The sequence below is a fragment of the Equus przewalskii genome, chromosome 5 (genome assembly GCF_037783145.1).
Source record: "Equus przewalskii isolate Varuska chromosome 5, EquPr2, whole genome shotgun sequence".
Classification (NCBI taxonomy): Eukaryota; Metazoa; Chordata; class Mammalia; order Perissodactyla; family Equidae; genus Equus; species Equus przewalskii.
In genome coordinates, this window is record NC_091835.1 from 29,840,532 (window position 1) to 29,860,620 (window position 20,089).

At 43.5% G+C, this 20,089-nt stretch overlaps 1 protein-coding gene across 2 annotated transcripts in view; it reads left to right on the forward strand.

The window, feature by feature from the left end:
• DCP1B (decapping mRNA 1B) overlaps positions 1 to 13,931 on the forward strand; it is a 53,358-nt gene extending 39,427 nt beyond the window's left edge. For both annotated transcript variants that reach the window (XM_070620350.1, XM_070620351.1), the window contains 4 exons: positions 6,337 to 6,465; positions 7,970 to 8,833; positions 11,081 to 11,326; positions 13,716 to 13,931. In XM_070620350.1, coding sequence (XP_070476451.1) covers positions 6,337 to 6,465; positions 7,970 to 8,833; positions 11,081 to 11,326; positions 13,716 to 13,796 — 1,320 coding nt within the window. In that variant the 3' untranslated portion in view covers positions 13,797 to 13,931. The remainder of the gene's footprint in view (positions 1 to 6,336; positions 6,466 to 7,969; positions 8,834 to 11,080; positions 11,327 to 13,715) is intronic.
• Positions 13,932 to 20,089: the final 6,158 nt, after the last annotated feature.

A 20,089-nucleotide genomic window follows, 5' to 3' on the forward strand; every position in this document is an offset into this window, starting at 1 on the left:
GTCAATTTCCCTACTTTATAAAGTGCTTCTATGAAAATTGAGAGGTAAAAGATTAACACTCTCTAGAAACCTGGGCAAAAAATAACATTAAGAAAAAAGAAAAGAAAAATCCTAGAATTGAGAAACTAGCTGAATTAAATGTATATAACTGAATATCATATTATGACATAATTCCTTTGAAAAGAAATGAGAGTGGCTTCAGAACCCAGTATTTGAGCTGAACACCTTTAGGGTAATATATTTTAAGAACAAAAATTACTGCAAAGAAATTATAAACTTTCTTCCATGGTTTTATTGTTAGTAGTAATATTGCCATTGTAATTTTTCAACTGTCAGGGGATATAATAAGTATTTATGTGGTCAGAACAAAACCTTCAGTGTAAGAGAAAAAAATAAAGTTCAAACTGTATAATGTTAAATTTTAAGTGGAACTCTCAGAATTAGTTCATATTTTGTTTCTTAAATATGTAGTTCTTAACTCTTTTCTTGAAAAGACTTAGAAATGAGTGACAACCCAGAAGCAATAACCACCAGATTATTCTTTCCAAATACTCTTCTCTCCTAGAAGGTATCAGGGCTCTTTAAGGAAATTCCTGACTACAGGTCTGGGACAGGAAAGTCAAACAAATAGGGTCATGTGAAAGGGGTACAGTAGTCAGCTTGAAGGAACCACTGACCAAAGCGTCAAATTCTAACATCAATAAGAATGACTTCAGTGGATTGAAACACGTTGAATATATAAAACCTATGAGTTTGTAGTGATGAGAGAGAGCAAGCAGATTGAAAATAAGAAACAAAATAAAAAATAATTAGTGGCTATCCTTGGAGGTAGTAGGACACCAACTCCTTCCTCTGAAAATTGGTATTAAGAATTAAGGGTTTATCTTGCCTGGCCAGTATGGACCATATTTCAGAATAACCAGATAATCCTGGTTGATGAGGGAAAGTTCTTCTCTACCAAAGAATTCTAGCTGTTAAATGTAGATAGAACTTAAAAACACCCTGGTGAAATAACTGAGTCAGGCAATGATCATCAGTAATGTTTATCTTATGAAGATAGGTTGATGGAAACTTGACCAGGGAAGGATCAGGCTGCCACCACCTGAACCCACTGATCAGCATCATTAAAAGTTGAACAACCAGACATTGTGTGCCTCCTAATGCGATATAGTGTGAAATATATAGCACCACCTTGAAATATTCTTGCCAGAAGAGTTGATCCTGATCTCAGTCTTACATGCTAACTTTCTAGTTTACAGAAAATGAAAGGGAGGAGGTTAGAAGGGCAGGTAGAAAAACAAATTAAATGACCCCACAAGGAAGCAATCAGAAAAATCTTGAACAAAGTGAGACGTACTAGAGGACAATTGACCAAGTTTCTTCAGTATGCCTTTAAATTTGTTGTTGATTCATCCTTGATTGACTGTGAGCTCCTTGAGTACAAAGAACATCCCTTATTCATCTTTATATCCCTCGTCTTCTTCAAAGTTCCTGGCACATAAGTGCTAAATAAATGGTTGTCGAATGAATCAGTGCATATGAATATGAATATGAAGATGAATAAACCACAGTTTCATTATCCTGTCATGGAGCCTGGACAGAGATGCTTTAATCCCAGTTTCTGTCATTAACAACCGTTTTTGCATAGTCACGTGCTGTATAACAACATTTTGGTCAACGACGGACCACAGGTTATGACAGTGGTCCCGTAAGATTAGTACCATATACCCTAGGTGTGTGGTAGGCTATACCATCTAGGTTTGTGTAAGTACTGTACGAGAGGAAGACATTTTCCTCTGTCCTTCTAGGTTCTTCTGGCTGGTCCAAGAATTAAATTGACATGAGACAGATAGGAGAAAAACAAACAAAAATTTAATAGCATGTATACCTGGGAGAAACCCAGGAAAACCAAGTAACTCACCAAAATGACTGAAGTTCTCTCCTTAAATACCACCCTCAGCTAAAGACGAGAGAGGATGTTGGGGATGGGGAGAGTCAGGGACTTCAAAGGGAAGGAAAGCAATTCACAGGTAAGTGAAAAGGAGCAAATGTTTGGAAAACAAGTGTTTGGCCACACAGAAACAGAAGAACACAGAAGGGAGGATGTTGGGGATGGGGAGAGTCAGGGACTTCAAGGGGAAGGAAAGCAATTCACAAGTAAGTGAAAAGGAGCAAATGTTTGGAAAACAAGTGTTTGGCCACACAGAAACAGAAGAACACAGAAGGGAGCCCAACAAACAAGCTTTTCTAGGTTCCTCCCTCCCTACCACCTAGTTCATGTGATGCCAAGGTGATAGCTCGCTTCCTGAAACAGATTTTTTTTTTTTTTTTGAGAAAGATTAGACCTGAGCTAACTACGTCCAATCCTCCTCTTTTTGCTGAGGAAGACTGGCCCTGAGCTAACATCCGTGCCCATCTTCCTCCACTTTATACGTGGGATATCTACTACAGCATGGCTTTTGCCAAACGGTGCCATGTCCGCACCGGGATCCGAACCAGCGAACCCCAGGCCGCTGAGAAGGGGCACATGCACACTTAACCGCTGCGCCACCAGGCCGGACCTGAAACAGTTTTTTTTAATCTGAATTCTTTTAGGCAGTTAAGGGGGAGGTAACAAAAAAACTTTCGGAGTCTTTTGTTTTGTAAAGATAATCAGCCTAAAATAATCCTCATGTGAGAGAGACACATTCTGGGGTGGCAAATTTTGTTTCCCTTCAGTACACACTATGATGTTTGCACAATGATGTAATCACCTAACAAGCATTTCTCAGAACATGTCCCCATCGTTGAGTGGTACATGACTGTGTGAGTTTTTTAATTTTGTTTACTTCTTCAACAGTTATTAAAAGATATCCTAATGACTTGGCAACTAGTCAATTATACTTTACTAATTGTACTATGTTAGGCACACTAAAGATTAATCTTAAATCTAGGACTTGGGTTTTGTGAAGACAGCATAACAGTGACCAATAAATAATAAATGTAAATATTGAACAAAAATTATTCCCTTTCTTCTCCCTGCCTCCTCTCAGCACACACACACATGTTGTGTTGTTTATATTTTACGGTATTTTGACATCTTAAAATCTTCTGGTTAGGGAGAGACTGCCCCTCCCTTGGCTTACCAGCTCTTAGAGACAGCACAGGGCCCAGCCAGGAGCGTGCCTTTGATGCAAACTAACCAGCCCAGGCCTTCCCTCCCCTGTCTGTCCCATGCACCCCAGGAGGCCAGCTTCCTCTGTCTTAACCCTCTCAGGGCCAGGTCAGGCAACTAGGGACCACTCCTACAGTTTAGAGCCCACTGGAATTATTCAAACTAGCCAATCCTAAGGTGCAGAAACCCAGTAAAGGCTCTAACCTCAATTTTCCCTTCGCTCCTGCTTTCTGCCTCCTGACCACCGTAAGGCTTTGCCAGGTGGCCCTGTGTAGGGTGCTGTGCCCCTGTCTCCAGGACCTGTGAATATAGTGAACTGTATTTCCTGAGCCTCCCCAGTGTCTCCTCCTGTACCCACAGCTGACTGACTGCCTCGTAAAAGAACACAGAACACACACACACTCAGAGACATTCATACGTGGTTTTGGAGGCTTAATTTGGGCCATCATTTTATACTATTCCTACAACTTGGAATATTTTTCCTCTCATTTTTTTTGCCGTTCAGAATCTACATATCTTTTCAGGCCTAGTTAAAATGCCACTTTTTACATGGAGTTTTCTCAGATCTCTTCATTCAAATTAATTATTCTCTCCACTGAACTTACCAGTCTATTACTATTTAGAACTTATTTCATTCTTCCTTATTTACTATGTTTAAGTCAACTTTTCCCACTACACTATTAACTTGTTGAAGTCAAAACAATGTTCTGTCATCGTTATGTCCCCGCAGATTGGTTGTTACAGTGTTGACATGAAGTGCAGATGTTTGATCAGTGTATAGATTGTTTTTCTATAAAATCAAGTACATGCTATATGCATGATGTTAATTGCTCCACGTGTGAGTTAAATAACAGAAGGAATTATTCCTTCTGCCGTAACAGCCACATGACGTAATGTGACCTTTCGAAGCACCTACATGATCACGTTACTTCTCTGCTCTGACTCCTCCCTGGTTTCTCATTGCCTAGTCTATGAACCCTTAGACTCATCAGCATTCCATAGCATGGCCCCAGATCTTCTTCTGACCCCACCGCCTTCCTCCCACTGCCCCTACAGATAGTTGAAACTCCTACTAAACCCAAGAACAGTTTTTCTTCCTGAAAGTGCCTTCATGCCTTTTCCCATGCCCTCCGTTTTCCTTCTTTAGCATCAACAAATGATCAGCCTTTCAATGCCCGTTTCAAACATTCTTTGTCCGCCGTGTGATTTCAGGATCAACCAGATGTGTATGTCCCACTGTAAACTTCCATTGCGTTGTATAAACCGTTCCTGTATTTGCCTTACGTTTGTGTATCTCCCCTTCCCCCCACCCTCAGACATTTCAGAAAATGTGGAGATCATGAATAAAATGGTTCTTAGGTACAGGAGAGGGAGGAAATGGAAAGAGGACAAAAGAGAAAGAAAACAAAATTTTTCCTCAGAATTCTTGTTGTGAGGAAGTGAATTTCCTATTATTGGAAGTATTCAAGAAAAGACTGATTACATACTGGAGATATTATAAAAGAATTTCACTTCTCTGGATAAGTATTACACTAAATGACTTCTGAGATCCTTTCCAACTCTAAAATTCTTAAATTTATGAAAATCCCAAAAAGTAAGAGGAGGAAACATTTTGAGCTGAAGGTATATGATATTGGTAAAAGTGAAGCCTAGTGACACCAGATATAACTTTTTACCTGAAGATAATAAAATAATTTGAAAATCTTATTTGGGCCAATATTTTGTGTTTTCTCCCCCAAGAAACAATTTTCTGTGAATCTGCTGTAAAGTAGCAATGCTGTTAACTTGAGCTTCATCTCCTTTCACCTCTTCCCTTCTAATTGAGAGGCAAGTGAACAATAAAATAGCAAAACCTCAGTAAGAAAGAGCCAGGGCCAGAAATGATCTGTAGGTTGCATGGTTAGGTTCTCAGTATTCAGAAGTGACTATTCTGTGTTTTAAGATTATTTTGTGTTTTGTGGTTTAAGGCAAGAATTCATAGTTCTTTTCTAGATAAAGCTGTGACTTATTTATGAAATTGAAGAAATTATTGTCTTTTGATGTTCAATGAGAAAATTCAAAAAAGTATAAAAAAATAAAAATTACCCATAATCCTGTAACCCCGAGACGTCTACTTTTAATACTTATAGTGTGTTTTCTTTCAGAAGATAATTAGTCTTTTGTGCTTTAACTTTATAAATGTACGTGAATACGAGTCTAGGAGACCCCATGTCCTTATGTCCTTGAATTAGAAAATACATCCCAATCACTGTAAAAAACGTTGTGAACCTTGGGTTCCTAAGGGACCAGATTGTGTTTATGGCTCATTCCGTGTGAGAGACAGTGTGAAATATTTTCTGGCCCAAGGCCTTGACTGTACAGCTGAAACTAACAGTGCTGTAGAGAGTCTATAATACAGAAGGTGGCATTTTTCTATTCAGTTTTATTCAGTGTTAACAAGGTAGACACTGATATCATTGCTGTGCTCTTTTTGTTATGAATGCTACTGTGTTAGCAATTGCATGGTTGGTTAGATTAATGTATGATAATGATTCAGTATTTGAAATGATGAGGCTTGTCTCTTGTCTCTTTCTCTGTGAAATTCTAATTTGTAGTGAGTGGCTCAGAACACTCAGATTTGAATTATTCTGTTTATGCAAGAAGTCATTTATTAAGTAAAGATGATGTTAGTAATTTTTAAATCAGTGGTTTGAATCAGCTTCACTTTTTGGTTTGTAGACCAAAAAGGTTTCCTTGCTTTGAGGATACATCTCTCTAGTTTTAAGTCAACTGCTAATCAGGAAATAAAACCCTGCTGCAGTCTAGACATGTTATTTCAGGAGTAGTTTCTGTCATTGTTTGTTACTGAAAAGCATTAGACTCTGTATTTTTAAACTAGTCCTTCTTGCACGTATCTCTAGCCTTCCAAGTATCCAAGTATCTAAGAGCCTGTCAGTCAAAGGCTGATGTTGTTGGTAATATTTTAAGGCACTGAATTGTGCAACTAAGAAAAATTAAATTTGAATTCGATTTATACTCAAGTATAGCTCATATCCGAGGAAATTAAGGGATTTTTCTTGGTACATGAAAATCCATCAAAAAAATAGCTACTAATTAGATAAAATAAAGAGCGAGAAGGTATGTTCTTTTAAGAAGATTAAACCTCCTTTTACACCAGAATTGAGTTCTTTTTTCCATTCCAGTGCAAAACCTGCTCTGAGCCAAAAAAGATAACCAGTTCATCTGCCATCTATGACAACCCCAATCTCATCAAACCAATTCCAGTGAAGCCCAGTGAAAACCAGCAACAGCGCATCCCTCGGCCCAGCCAGGTAACGACGTCCTCTGCTTTTCCTTTGTGGTGTCTCTATAGGACTCTTAAAGAATTTCTACCCAGAGCATAGTCAAGGGAGGGCCTGGTACTCTTCAAGGATACCTTAAGGTAAATCCAAGAAAGAGATGTCAAATTAGATTTTTTCATTATAAATAATTTACTTTTCCTAGAAAGGGGTTAAAATTTTTTCTTTTGGCATTTACCATACTCTGTGCTAATCTCTTCTGGACTTGAATCCTTTGAGGATAGTGTATTTTAAAAAAAATGACAAACTAATAACATAGAGCTGACAGGAATATCACCCATCAGGCCCATATTCTTCTGAGGTAGATAGTTGGTTTCCCAAGGCCACTGAGAGAATGACAACCAAGGCAACAAAATCCAGTGTAACATTTCTGAGCACCTCCTTTGTACCAGGTACAATGCTAGGCACTCTGTACAGAGAAGGGGATTCCTATTCTAAGGAGTGGTATAAAATTCCCCTTTAGACCCAACGATTTGTCATTGTGCTTGCATCTAAAATATAAATATAATAGCAGTTTTTGTATGAGTATGTATTTTTCAGAGTAGTACAGCATTAACAAAATTGCTAATCTGTGAGTGCCATTATTGATTGTAAACATAATGGGTCTGTTTCCATTTTTTATGGTTATTTCTCATTAAAGGTTTTTTTTTAAGGAATTAGTTTAAATCAATTTTGAAAATGAACATGGAGCCAAAAGACATAAAGACTGACTAATGAAAGTCTTGTATTGAATTTTTTAAAAAATAAGTCTTTTCTAATTATCTTTTAGCTTTTATTGTTTGCTTTCCATGGGAATTTTTTATTTTCATACAGAAGCCAGCTTTAGGCTTTAGAATGAAGCTCATGTTTTCTTAGCCCGACAATAGAGAAAGCCTCAGAAAGAGGAAGAGGTGCTGTAGAGCAGAAAGGAAAGAGCTTTTGTAACTGGCCCGGCCAAGGTGGAGTTCATGTATTTGGCAATTTTTTTAAAGCTACTGGTATATAGTTGAAAGGTTCAAGTTAGACTAAATGACTTACATTTCTTTCCAGCCCTAAATTTCTGTAAGTCTTCGAAAGGCTACTGGGTATTCTGAACTCCTCACATTCCTGTGTATTCTCCGTGTCTCCTTGTACTTTGCAGGATGAGATAGACTTCCTGTTGAAGAGGTTATTTACCTTTTAGTGTATACAGTTTGGACATAGTGGCCTCCAATCTGTGAACCCCAGGTCCATCAAGGATCATATGCCTATTTTGTCAATCAGCAGACACCAAAATATAACAGCTGTCTTGGGAGCAGTAGTGGGGAATGCTGTGAAGATTTTTGACATTAAAAAGGAGGTCTCATTTTTGTAAAGTTCATCATAATTAAGTGTTTCATCCTCTCTAATTGATCTTTGTAAGTAGAAGAAATTCTTGGTTAGGTACGTTATGTTTTATAGCCTTCTATATAATCAAGTTGTATGTAGACCCATTTTCAGGTATTTTTATTTTTTCCAGACCTTAGACTCTGAACCCCAACACTTGTCCTTGACAGCTCTCTTTGGAAAGCAGGACAAAGCTACATGTCAGGAAGCTGTGGGGCTCCCACAGTCCCTCCACCAGCAGCAGCAGCCACAGCAAGAGAAGTTTCCAATTCGGCAGGGAGTTGTACGCTCCCTGTCCTATGAGGAACCCAGAAGACACTCACCTCCCATCGAGAAGCAGCTCTGTCCGGCCATTCAGAAACTCATGGTCAGGAGTGTCGACCTCCATCCATTGTCAGAGCTGCCTGAAAACCGGCCCCACAAAAATGGCAGTACCTCTTCTGTTAGGGAAGTTTTTACTGGATCTGTCCAGCCGGGGTCCCCCCATAGCATTGGCACTTCTCATTCTGTACAGAGTGCTTCCAGAACTCAGAACCTGTTAGAGAAGCTTCAGAGTGCCCCAGGGGCAGTGAACAAGTACAGTGCTAGGACACCAGCACCTGCTAGCTCAGCTGCCCCGAACTCCAGCAGAACTGTCACTGCTGCCACCCCTGCAGCTCCACCACAGGGGCTGGCTCAGGCACAACTGGTGTATTTCAATGGCTCCCTTCCACCTCAGACACTAGGACACCAGGCTCATGGAAAAGAACGGTCCACACTCCCAGCGCAAACGCTCCCCGTCCCTGACAATCAGCCTAGCAGCTCTGGAGTGATCTCCCCTCAAGAGTTACTGAGAAAGCTTCAGATTGTGCAGCAGGAGCAGCACCTGCATGCGGCTCCCCGACCAGCCTTGGCAGCGAAGTTCCCTGTGGTCACTCAGAGCTCTGGAGCAGGGAAGCCCTTGGCATCCTGGACCGACAAGACATCCAGCACAGAGAGGCAGGCTCCTCTCTTTCAGGTAAATACCTCCCAGGGGTGGGCCAGGGGAGGGTCTGGTTATCGTGCATGAGATTGAAAATCAGCTTCTGTGCTCTAGGGGCATTTCTGTTTAGAATGGGGTGCCAGAAGCCATGTCTGTGCATCTCACTGTCACCTTAACTTTCTGCCTGGGAGAGACTCCTTGCTTAGCCGTCTGGGAGCTTCCCTCCTTTTAGAGATACTTTATTTGTAGATCTAATCTTCACAGTGTTAGAAGGTCTGAAGACATGGACGTGAACATGAGAAACCCTTATCTTTGACTGCGGAAACTTATGGTCTCTCTGAAACCGCTCTGGGACACCAGACATCTGACCTCTCTTGTTATTTCAGTCCACGGTAAATTATCGCTCATTCATGTATTCAGTGACTGTTTCTGAGCACCTACTGCGTGCCAGGCATTGTGCTACATGAGGGTGACTAGTGCTGAAGAGAGAGACTCCCCACCTTTACAGAGCCCCCATTGTGTGGGTGCCTGAAGTCAACAGAAAAAACTTATCATAACTCCTTAAAGGGGCAGCCTATTCTTGTTGACATTGCCAGTCTAGCTTAATAAAGATCAAGAGAGGGATAAGTATGCCATTTAAACAAGTAGCCAGAGAGAGGAAAATATTGTCATTTTTAGAAATATTCTGTCCTTCGAGGAAGATGGTCCTGCATTCATCAGGAGCGTGCGACAGTGAGAGCACCACACACTGTCCCATCGCCTGTAGGGACACCTGCAGACCTGACTGGCGTTTTTCTATCTGGATTGATACAAATTCATTGAAAATGAATTTCATTTGAAAATTAGGACCCTGTCCCAACTTATCACATATATCATCATTGGTCCCTTTGTCATTTTTTGGCAAGTAGCTCATAAGGGTTCCTCAAATATCTTTCACTTTTTTGAAAACAAAGATCATAGGCATGTAGTATAAGCCTTTGTGTATGTGAGACCCTGAGGCAAAGTGTTCTTGTTTGCTATTCATTAAACTCTCAAATTAAGTACCACTGCTGTAGAAACAATGCTTGTCACTCACCCGCATTGTTATTTCAATGTAATATTTCAATGTAGTATGTCCCCGTTTTTTGTATCTGCTTTTTTTCTCTTTGATGATTTAGATTGGACACTAGGAAAATTGGGTTAATAGTTTGACATAAACTTCTGCATGCACAATTCTCTTTTCTTTTTGGTGCTCGCAAGCGTGGAGAGCCGAGTAAGAAGGTGCACATTTTGTCAGCCCACACTGTGCTGTTAACGGTGCTGGGAATCCTCCTTCAGGGAGCATCTGCCCTCAAAATAGCAAATAGGGACAGTTAAAAGAAACAAACAACCTACCTTCCTCTAGGATAGTTTCTGCCCAAAAAGATACTGAGGGAGTGATTGCAAAATTACAGCAGCTTCTAGATTGCTGGTCTTTATGCCCCTCTTCTCGTGGGTTCTGTGGGGGCATTAGGAGGCTGATGAATAACATTCTTTTTTCTCACCAAGTTAGAAACAAATGAGAGAGAGCTGTAGGAGCCAGTCAGATGTCACTGGCATAACTGGAAAAGCTATTGGAAAACTTGATTTTAAGTCTGTTTGCCAACTGAGGTAGACACACTTGCCCGGAAATACAAGTCACTGGTGGTACTGGGCAATACCAACCCCAGGGGTGTGCCCCCAAAACTGCAGCATGGAGAAGGAGACAGTGTGTGCTCTCTGCAAGCAGGCAGAGCCTATCAGGAAAGGACCTGATAGTCACACCTGCCCCTGGTGAGGGGTGAGTGGGAGGCAGAGCGAGCCCGGAGTGTTGCTCTCACAGCACTTCCTCCACGTGAAGTCAGGAGTGGGGCGGGGGGGTGCCCCCGACTAGCACAACAGCTCACGTGGGTTGTTGGGCCTTTAGGTCAGAGTAGTGGACAACTAGCCCTGAGGAAGAGGCCAGCAGTCCTGAGTGTGTGTGCCAGGTGATGATAGTAAACCAGGAAAGTAAAGTATTACTTAGAGGCCAAGCTTTGTATGCGATGACAGCAATAATCACCACCGCAGGCTGTGCGGGAGCTGCTTAGTAACGATGGAGGAAAAGAGAGAGAAGTGAACGGGAGTCTGTTCTCCTGTAAGCTTTTCCCACCCAGTGGAGCTGTGAGCATTTAGTATTTAAACTCGTTTATATGCACTCTTGCAAGCAAAGGGACTCTTTATACTGTTCGTTTCATTGAGTTGCTACTTACTCCTGCCCTCTGTGTCTGTATTTGCTGTGCGCAGGTCATCTCACCTCAACGCATCCCTGCTACGGTGGCTCCTTCTCTGCTCATGTCCCCCATGGTGTTCACACAACCCACCTATGTCCCAACAAAGGAGAGGGAGAGTGGGCTTTTGCCCCTGGGAAAACAAGAACCAGCTGCTGCCTCCACCAGCCTCCTGCCTCTGCAGAGCCCAGAGCCCTCTGTGATCACCAGCAGCCCGCTCACCAAGCTCCAACTTCAGGAAGCACTGCTGTACCTCGTTCAGGTGGGAGGGCCGCGTCGTCTCTCTTCTTACCCTTACCGATCCTGCTGACCTATTGGTTGCCACTGTGATATAAAGACTCAGTTATCCTACTTAGTACGCCCCCAGAATACTGTTCCTAAACCCCGATGGCTTCTGTGCTCAGTTAGCTGGCTGAAATTCAGAATACTACCTGTGGCTTTGGGAGGCTCACTTCCTCAAGAAGTTTGTAATTTGGAGGGTTGACTAAGTCTTCCAAGCAGCGGCCTGTCAGAGAAGAAGGAAGCACTTACCATATAATTAAACACCCACCGAGAGGGTTCTAGGTGCTGCAGGGTGCCCACACCAAGAGCTCCCCAGTGGGAAATAGATGCAAGAGCCGTCTTGAGCAAGCGGCAGCAGTTAGTGGAAAGTTCAAGCTGCCTGTTCAGACTGTTGAACAAGGAGGAGGAGGAAACGGGTCAGGAAGCAAGTAACAGCTCTGGCTTCCGAGGGCATATTTTACAAATAATTCTGAAACCTGCTAGTAAGACAGGCTGGAAGGAGGGCACTTCTTGTCAGCCATGTGTCTCCCCAGCCTCTCTGAATAATAATGACAGTAACCACTAATACGTACCTGGAGCTCTGTGCCAGGCTCGTCTTTTAAGTGCTTTACACGCATGACTGCACTTAGTCCTTACACAATGACTCTATTATTTTTCTTCTGTTAGAGACAAGGAAACTGACGCTAACTGACTGGCCCAACATCACAGCACTAGTAACTAGTGGAGCAGGGACTCAGCTCCATCTGGCTTCATGCGCTCCTTCCCACCGCACTGGCCTGGGGGCCGCAGTAGGAGCAAGGATGTTGTGAAGATCGCCTTGGGAGCTCTTTCAGCAGTTCACCTGCAGAGCACACCCAAAAAATAAACGACAGGCCTTGAAAAGCAGAATGCTTGTATCTAGACTGCCTTCAGACGCCTCAGTCTGTTAGAGAGTCTTTAAGGAAATGTTTGTGGTCCTTTGCTTACGCTTCAGATGGCTGTTAGAGAGCAGGCTGGTGCTTCTGCAGCTGTCCCATGCTACTGAAAAAGACAGTGGTCTCTATTAGTGAAAACATTTCCTAAGAGTAGTGTATTTTAGAGAGAAGCAAAGGACTGGAGGCTGGAAATCAGCGTCTGAGCGGAAGCAGCAGCACAGTCTGCTGAAGACCTCAGCGGGCGCTTGGGCCGTCCCAACCAGAACATCAGGGTAGAAGTATTGCTCACCTCTCTAAGTCACTCAGGATAATTTCGTGAGGACTCACATAGGACAGCTGTAAACTTCCTTTCTGTGAGCAATCAAGAAAAAACCCAAACTGGAAATTTAAAGTTCCATTTTTTTCTGGCTCATTCCATTTAAACCACATTGTTCCAAAGATCTCTGTGCAGGTGCCAAGACTCTGAAAGTCTGGATAAGTCCCTGTACATTGCCGGTTAGGAATGGTATTTATATAATTCCCACTCCGTTTCCTCCGCGCTCTGCCGGACGTTTCGCTTCGCCCGTGTTTTGGACAGCATCTTCTGTGGAGCTGGTAGCAGTCCTGCGGGCAGCCTGCTTTTAGTCTTCGCCTGTCGGGAAGACACAGTCTCATTCGTAGGGACTTTGTGGCTACTTTGTAGGAAGTACAGGGATAACAGCGTTCCTTTCATTCCGTGAGAATAATGCTAACTCTGTGTGTGGGGTGCCAAGAAGGAATGAAGGGGGAGTGTAAATGTGGGTGAATTGCTAAAGCTTTAAAGGATTCGCGTGGGAGGGAGAAGTCTCTAGAATTAAAAACAAAGAAAACCACTGATGAAACCCAAGATTCTCCCTCAGCCCTTAGCCAGGCAAAAGAGCCCAGAGACACCGGTCTAACTGCTACCCGTTTCCAAGACCAAAAACTTTCCATGACTAATGGGAGAACTATACGGGCTTTAATGAGGCACCAGTGAAGCACATTGCAAATAAAACCTTAACTAATGCCCCAAATAAGTATGCGCACCGTAAGAGACTTGGAGGAGATTTGAGAACCACAGCAGTCTCCTAACTAACCTCCAGGAGCCACTCACCTGGACCGTTTCCTCCCGGTCCAACCTGCTGTTGGGGCCCTGCGTCCTTTCGCGCAGCCTACCAGGCTCCTCAGACTAGACCTCGTCCATCCTCCACATGGCCGGGCTGCCCATCTGTGCTGTAGGTGATGAGCACCTGCTACTTCACATACCACCGGAAACCTGCCTTGCCTTCAGCCCCACTTAGCATTCACAGATGCAAATAAAAACCGCCAGCTGTTAGAGCGGACAGGTAGAGAGGGGCCTCTTAGGATCAAAATGCTAGTTCAGCTCCGAGACAGGGCAACCTTTTGTTTCTGCCAACCAAATCGTATTCCCTTGGGTCTTTTGATTTTGTTTTCCAGAATGACGACAACTTCTTAAATATCATCTATGAAGCTTATCTCTTCAGCATGACACAAGCAGCCATGAAAAAGACTCTGTGAAAGCAAAACATGTTGAGACTGATTTTCAAGGTCCTCCAGCGCAAGGTTCTTTCCTGTCAAGTGGTGTCACCCTAAATGTTTCTGCCTTTTTAAAAAGTATGTGTAATATGAAGTAAATGTTTCTGACTTTTTTCAGTCAAGCTGTATTTTTCATCACATCCTTCCCTACACCTGGTGCTAAGAATTGAGTGGGTAGAAAAAGTCCTTTGCTCATATCACACAGTAAATGCCAAACTTAAACTACTTTTGTCTTACATGTATGGGGTCACTTCTAGAAGACTTAGCCTCTCTGTAGGAAGGGCTGTTGTGGGAACTTGGTTTCTTGTCTGTTAAAAGCTTCAGTCTTTCTTTGAACGCAGAGTGCAAATTTCCCTGTTGCTGAGCTCCCTGTGCCACAGTGTAGGCCCACCACCAGGGGGCAGTGTCACCCCACAGACTAACCTGGTGGACTTGGGACTTTGCTTTTATCAAACTAAACCTTTACAATTGGCTTGTTTTCCCCAGGCCTATGAAGGGAAATTATTTCTAAAGGTATTTATAGCTAGTTTCTAGAGGATAGTTGTTCCAGGAGTCCACAAATGGCCCAGATTTCCAGTAACACTTCATTTATCCTGGTTCATGTTATTTCCTTTGGACCCAACCAGCAGAATATGCCTGCCTCTGCTTCCGAATGAACAGTTTGTCATTTTTAGCCAAACGTGCTGAGAGGAAGGTCACAGAAGACTTTACAGCCTTTTCTTAGGCTCTAAGGATAGGTTGTGGATTGTTCAGGACCCTGGTGATAAGGATTCTTCAAGCTGTGTAGCAGATTGATTTTTATGTTCACAGAGATGAGGAGCTTCATCTTGGAAGGAGCCTTAGAGCTCTTGCCAAGTTGTTAGGGCCCGAAAGAGTCCGCATGGGAATTAGTCCCTGCTCAGTATTAGTAATAAATAAAGCTTTGCATTTCTATAGTCCTTTTTATTCTTGGATCGTAAAAAGATCTCTAGATGACTGCACAGAAGACAGCCTTTACTCTCATTTCATAGGCTGTAAAAGGAGGCACAGGGAAGTCGGTTTCCTCACAGCTTCTGCTGCCTCGACTTGGTTAGCGCCTTGGAGCTCAGTGCAGGCGCTCCATCAGGCGATGTTCATCAGATGCCGCCTCCGCCCCCTCCCCCGTGCACTTTCTCCTCTGAGGGGAGAGGTGGGCAGAAAAGGAGTCAGCTCTCTCCCGGTCCTTGTCACGTGCCCTCCTTAGACTGAGGCGCCCACTGTTAGTCTCCTGCGTTTAGGAAGGGGTGATTTCTTTTGTTTCTGTGATATCTCCGACAGCATCTAACACAGTGATAAACCCATGTGATGTTCTAACAAGATACTTGAAATTAATAATTGCATGTATATCTCAATATTCTTATAAGGAGAATGGGGCAAGGAGAAAGATACACATGGATCTATTATCCCAAAATCAATGATTGTGCTCACTTCGGCAACACATGTACTAAAATTGGAACAAAATCAACTATGTACTTAACTGATGTCCAACTTTTTTTAAAAAAAAGTCTGATCTTAATTACATGTTTAAAGTTACTTCTCTAGCTAGGGAGAAAGGAATTCCATTTTAAAGACTAGCATCTGAGCTAGCAACTGTTGCCAATCTTTTTTTTTTTTTTAATTCTTCTCCTCAAAGCCCCCCAGTACATAGGTGTAGATTCTAGTTGTGAGTGCCTCTGGTTGTTCTCTGTGGGACCCCGCCTCAGCATGGCCTGATGAACGGTGCCATGTCTGTGCCCAGGATCCGAAGCAGTGAAACCCTGGGCTGCCGAAGTGGAGCACAAGAACTTAACTACTTGGCCACTGGGCCAGCCCCAGGAATTCCATTTTAAATATTTCTAATGTATTTGCAGTAGCAAATGGCTAATTTCCAAAATATTTACTTTTCAATATTGAATAAATATAATTAGAAATATGAGTTGCAGCACCTAATGTGAAAAGATGCATATGTACTGATGTGGTGGAGGAATGAACCCAACTCAGCATGGTCAGACCTACACTGCAGGCTTCACTCGGGCCTTTTTAGGTCAACACCACAGTGATCTGTTTTGAAAAATAATAAATTCTCTGTCCTTTACTGGAATGAATCACTTTAAAAGTGACAGGCACAACTCATTTAGACCAAAGACTAAAGTCACCCTTTGAAAGGACACTTGGTGATGGAGTGCTTATTTCTTCTCTATGGCAAAGCAGATGAGAGCTTCTTTGTACAAAGAGCTGTCTCCAGAGAGTCCAAGAAATAGATTGAAAGGGTTATCTAAGGCACCCAAAATTAGATTTCGTATATAAATTATCTTTTCTTTTTCCCATTCTCACCCCAAATTCTGAGACCATCACGGATGCCATCCTAGGTGTCATTGGCTCCCAGGAAGCAGTTTTAAGCTAATTGAATTTTTAATGGAACCCTGAGATATTTGTTCCTAAAGGCAGTATTATCCAATGCAGTGGATTCAACCATGTAGAAATGAAGGAAGTCAGTTCTGCCAAAAGAACACACAGCTTTTGTTGAACAGAGTTAACTTCAATTCCTGGACAAGTGAACTTCTCTGAGATGCTGTTTTTCATTTGTAAAACTAATGTAATACCCACCTCACAGGGTCCTTATGAGGAAAATAGGAGCAACATAGGTAAAATGGCTCCTCTGTGCCATGTGCTCTAGAAGTACGAGTTCCTTTCTGCCTGCTCCGCAGTATTTCTTGCGCCCCGTTCTCTGACCCTCAGGGTAAGGCCTGCAGCTGCGGCCGTGGGCTTTATTTGCCATCGGCTGTGACCTAAGTGTTAAGTCTGATATGGATGCTTATGTATCTCTGGTCACTTTGCTATACCCTCTTCTCCCCTTTATTTCTCTATCAATAAAATGAAAACAATAGCGCTTACTCCTTCCTTCCAAAGGAAGTGCCATGAGCTCTTTAAGACAAGAATGTCAGTGTAACCCAAGATGGTATTGTTGTTACTACCCCTGCATTGATGGGTAAAGCCCCATTTAACTGCAAAGACAGAGGAGGGAGTGATGCTAATAGCATTTACAGTCTCTGAGCTTCTGAAAAGATGCACATTGCTCCCTCTCCCCATTTCGAAGGCCCAGCATGGTGGTAATTGCAAAGCGAGAGACACCTTTGTCAGCATCTTCATGACTCCTGGTGTTTGTAGCCAGCCCTGCTGATACCCACAACTGGCTTCTTCCAGCCTTTTCAAAAGGTAGGCCCAGGGCAAAAACATCCCAGACTGAAAGATGACCCCTGAAGGCATACATTGTTTGCATCTACTAAGTTCATTCTTCTCTCAGACACTTAGCCTGTGTTTCTCGTGTCCCTGGACAGACAGGACTCTGCTTTCTTCCTCTTGAATGAGAAGGGTGCAGATGAGAGAAGAAGTGCCTCTCCTCCTGAAGAAATTCCAACTGTTGGATAACATTAGCTCTCTTCAGTTCTCTTGGATGTTAAAGAGAAAACTAACTGTTGACATGTGTTAAGGCTATGTCCCTGGGCATAAAGGATGGGAGAGTCACATCAAAGACCAGGCCCCTGAACACCAGGCTTCTCTTGGGTTCAACCACATGTCAGTACAGATGCCAGGAAGGAGATAAGCTCAGAACTGAACTGTAAAGGGCAGTTCTTTATTCTGCAAGGCTGGAGGAGGGTGGAGGTATAGGGTGCAGTATTAGAAATGATGTCTCCAGACTCTGACAAATTGGCTGCTCACTCCTCCCAGCCATAGAGAAGCCTTTTTTGCCACAGTGCCTGGCCTGTCCAGATGTGTGCCTCCTCCGTCTTCAAAGAAATCAGCTTGCTTCCCAGGCTTTGGAACATCGAGCCATCTTTAAGGCTAAATTTGTCATTTGCAGCCAGCAGGTTGTAGCAACACTTCATCATGTAAAGTTGCCTGGCTGCACAGATTGGTGGGTCTACCCAGCATTTTGCTGAGTGTTTGATTTCCAGGTTTCAAGTGCTCGGCATCCCCCTCCCTCTTACAGTTAGGGGAGGGAGAGAGGCAGTTACAAACACCTGGTATATTTAACTCAACCTGAGTATCTGGATAGGTTTTCACCAAATTGGGTTGTGAGTAATGCCTTCCAGCAGTTTAGAGCCTTGAGAATAGTACGTGACAAGAACTACCTGTGCACACTGTGGTCTTAAGACGTCGGGGTCCCTGGGAAGTTGGAAGCAGAGCACGGCGGGGTGATGTTCTTCAGGGCCGGGCGGTGCAGACAGGCCTGTCGCGGAGCCGCTAGCACAGCCCAAACTGTGCAGCCTGGGTTTCTCGGACAAGGTCACCAAGGGCTCGGCAAGAATGAAGTAAAGAATGTTCTAAATATGCAAGGGAAAGGGTGAGAGTTGTAAGCCAAAATCTAAGAATTTCCCTAAAAGTCGGAGGAGCAAGACAAAAGGCACTAACTACCGAGGTGAACGTCAAGGTGGAGCATCCCACAGAGGCTGGCAGGCCCTGAAGCAGACGCTCCAGAGACGCGGAAGGAGTGCCCCGTTCAGCGATGCCGAGCAACAAGGCCGCTGGTCTAGAAGGCAATATGCTCAGTGGGCCCGTGGTGGAAGCTGCCAGTCCCGTCCACACGCACTTCTGTGGAAGATGTGCCTAGTGGAAGGAAGTTCCAGCTCCGAGAGATTTCTCTCTTCCTATCACCTGGCTGATAGGTACTGCCAACCATGTCTTTCCTCAGCACAGTGATAGCCTACACAATCAATTTAAGGGCTCACCAAGATGGCAGTCCCAACATCTAGGCTGCCGTGAGCTCCTTATCCGATATGATAAAGTGCAAAGAACATGGTCTTAGAGTCAAAAGAGATCTGGATTTTAATTCCACCACCTCCTGCCTCTTTCCTCAACCAAGAGAGGAATAGGGGAAGACATGATTTTCTGTGTGCTTCTCACAGAAATGTAGCAATTGTCCCTTAGAGTCAGAGGCAGCCATGCTCAGCAGTGGCATTTTCTGTTGGAGAGCGGCCCTGCAGACTGTGCCATGGACGGAGCTTGCTCCTCACTCCCCTCAGCCTTAAAGTTTAGGTGTATCTCAGCCTCTCTCTGTGCCATTTATGGCTCTGTCGTAAATCTGTCTGGAATTCTTCATGATGCTTTTATATTTTCTGCCCATAGCACTTCTCCAGGGTTATGATTTCCTTCAGTTTTATTCTCTTCTGTGCGCATAGTAGTTGGCTCAGCATGCCCAGAGGCTAAGAAACTGTGGCTTGACAGAAAATCCATAAATAACAGACCCTGATGGGATGAGGGGGCTCTGTTCTGTTGTGAAGTGCCTAGCCTGTGTGTGAATGTCCATGACCCATCAGATGTCCCTGTCTTCCTTAGGCCAAACTCAGTAATGTCGGCTAAAAAGATAGGCACTCCTAACTTTGGATTCCTAGAAAATTTTCATCCTTCTCAGTGCTCTTCCTTCCCTTTAGCCTTCTTTCCCTGGGAGATATCAGAGGAATGTGCTCATTCAGGTTCATATATCCAGAAAGTATGTGTGTCTTTCCCGTCCATTGCAAATGAGCTGCTCTTCCGCAAACTCTTCACCACATGCCAAGTTTGGGGCCACTTCATTCAGGCATGCGTGCATGCATCATTCATCCATTCATTCATTCACTCAGTAAAGATGTATTCAGCTCTCTGTGTGTGGAGACTAAGACCTGGTCCCTGCCCCCAAGATCTCACAGTACAGATTGAAGGGAGACAACATGATAAGGTCAGTCACTGATATATGTGGGATATTATGGCACGCCTGAAGCAACTAGGAGGTTTAGAGAAGGCTTTCAGGAAGACGGTGCCTAAGCTGGTTCGTAAAGGATGGTGAAGAGTTGGGGAAATGGGGGCAGGCAGGTGTTCAAGGCAAAAAAAGGTGGCGTAAGATGAAGGCAAGGAGCAATCGTGTGTGTGTGTGTGTGTGTGTGTGTGCATAGTTAGGTGGGAGGAGGGGAGGCAGAGTACAAGCCGCTCAGTATTGCTGGAGCTTAAATGAAGAGATAGAGGGTGGCGGGAAAAAGCACAGGCCAGACTCTGTAGACAATGGAGAGTCATCAACACTTCAAGCAGGAAGGGCCGTGGCCAGATCTTCAGTTTTCGCCCATTACTGGCAGCTGAGTGGAGGAGGGAATCCAGGAAAGATAAGATGTGAACTGGATACACTGTTGGGAGGTTGTGGCCGTGGTCCAGGTGAGAAAGGATGGTGGCCTGATCCAAGGCAGTGGGAGTTGAGATTTTTTTTAAAAGAAGAGACAGATTTAAGAAATATTTACGAAGCGAAATTG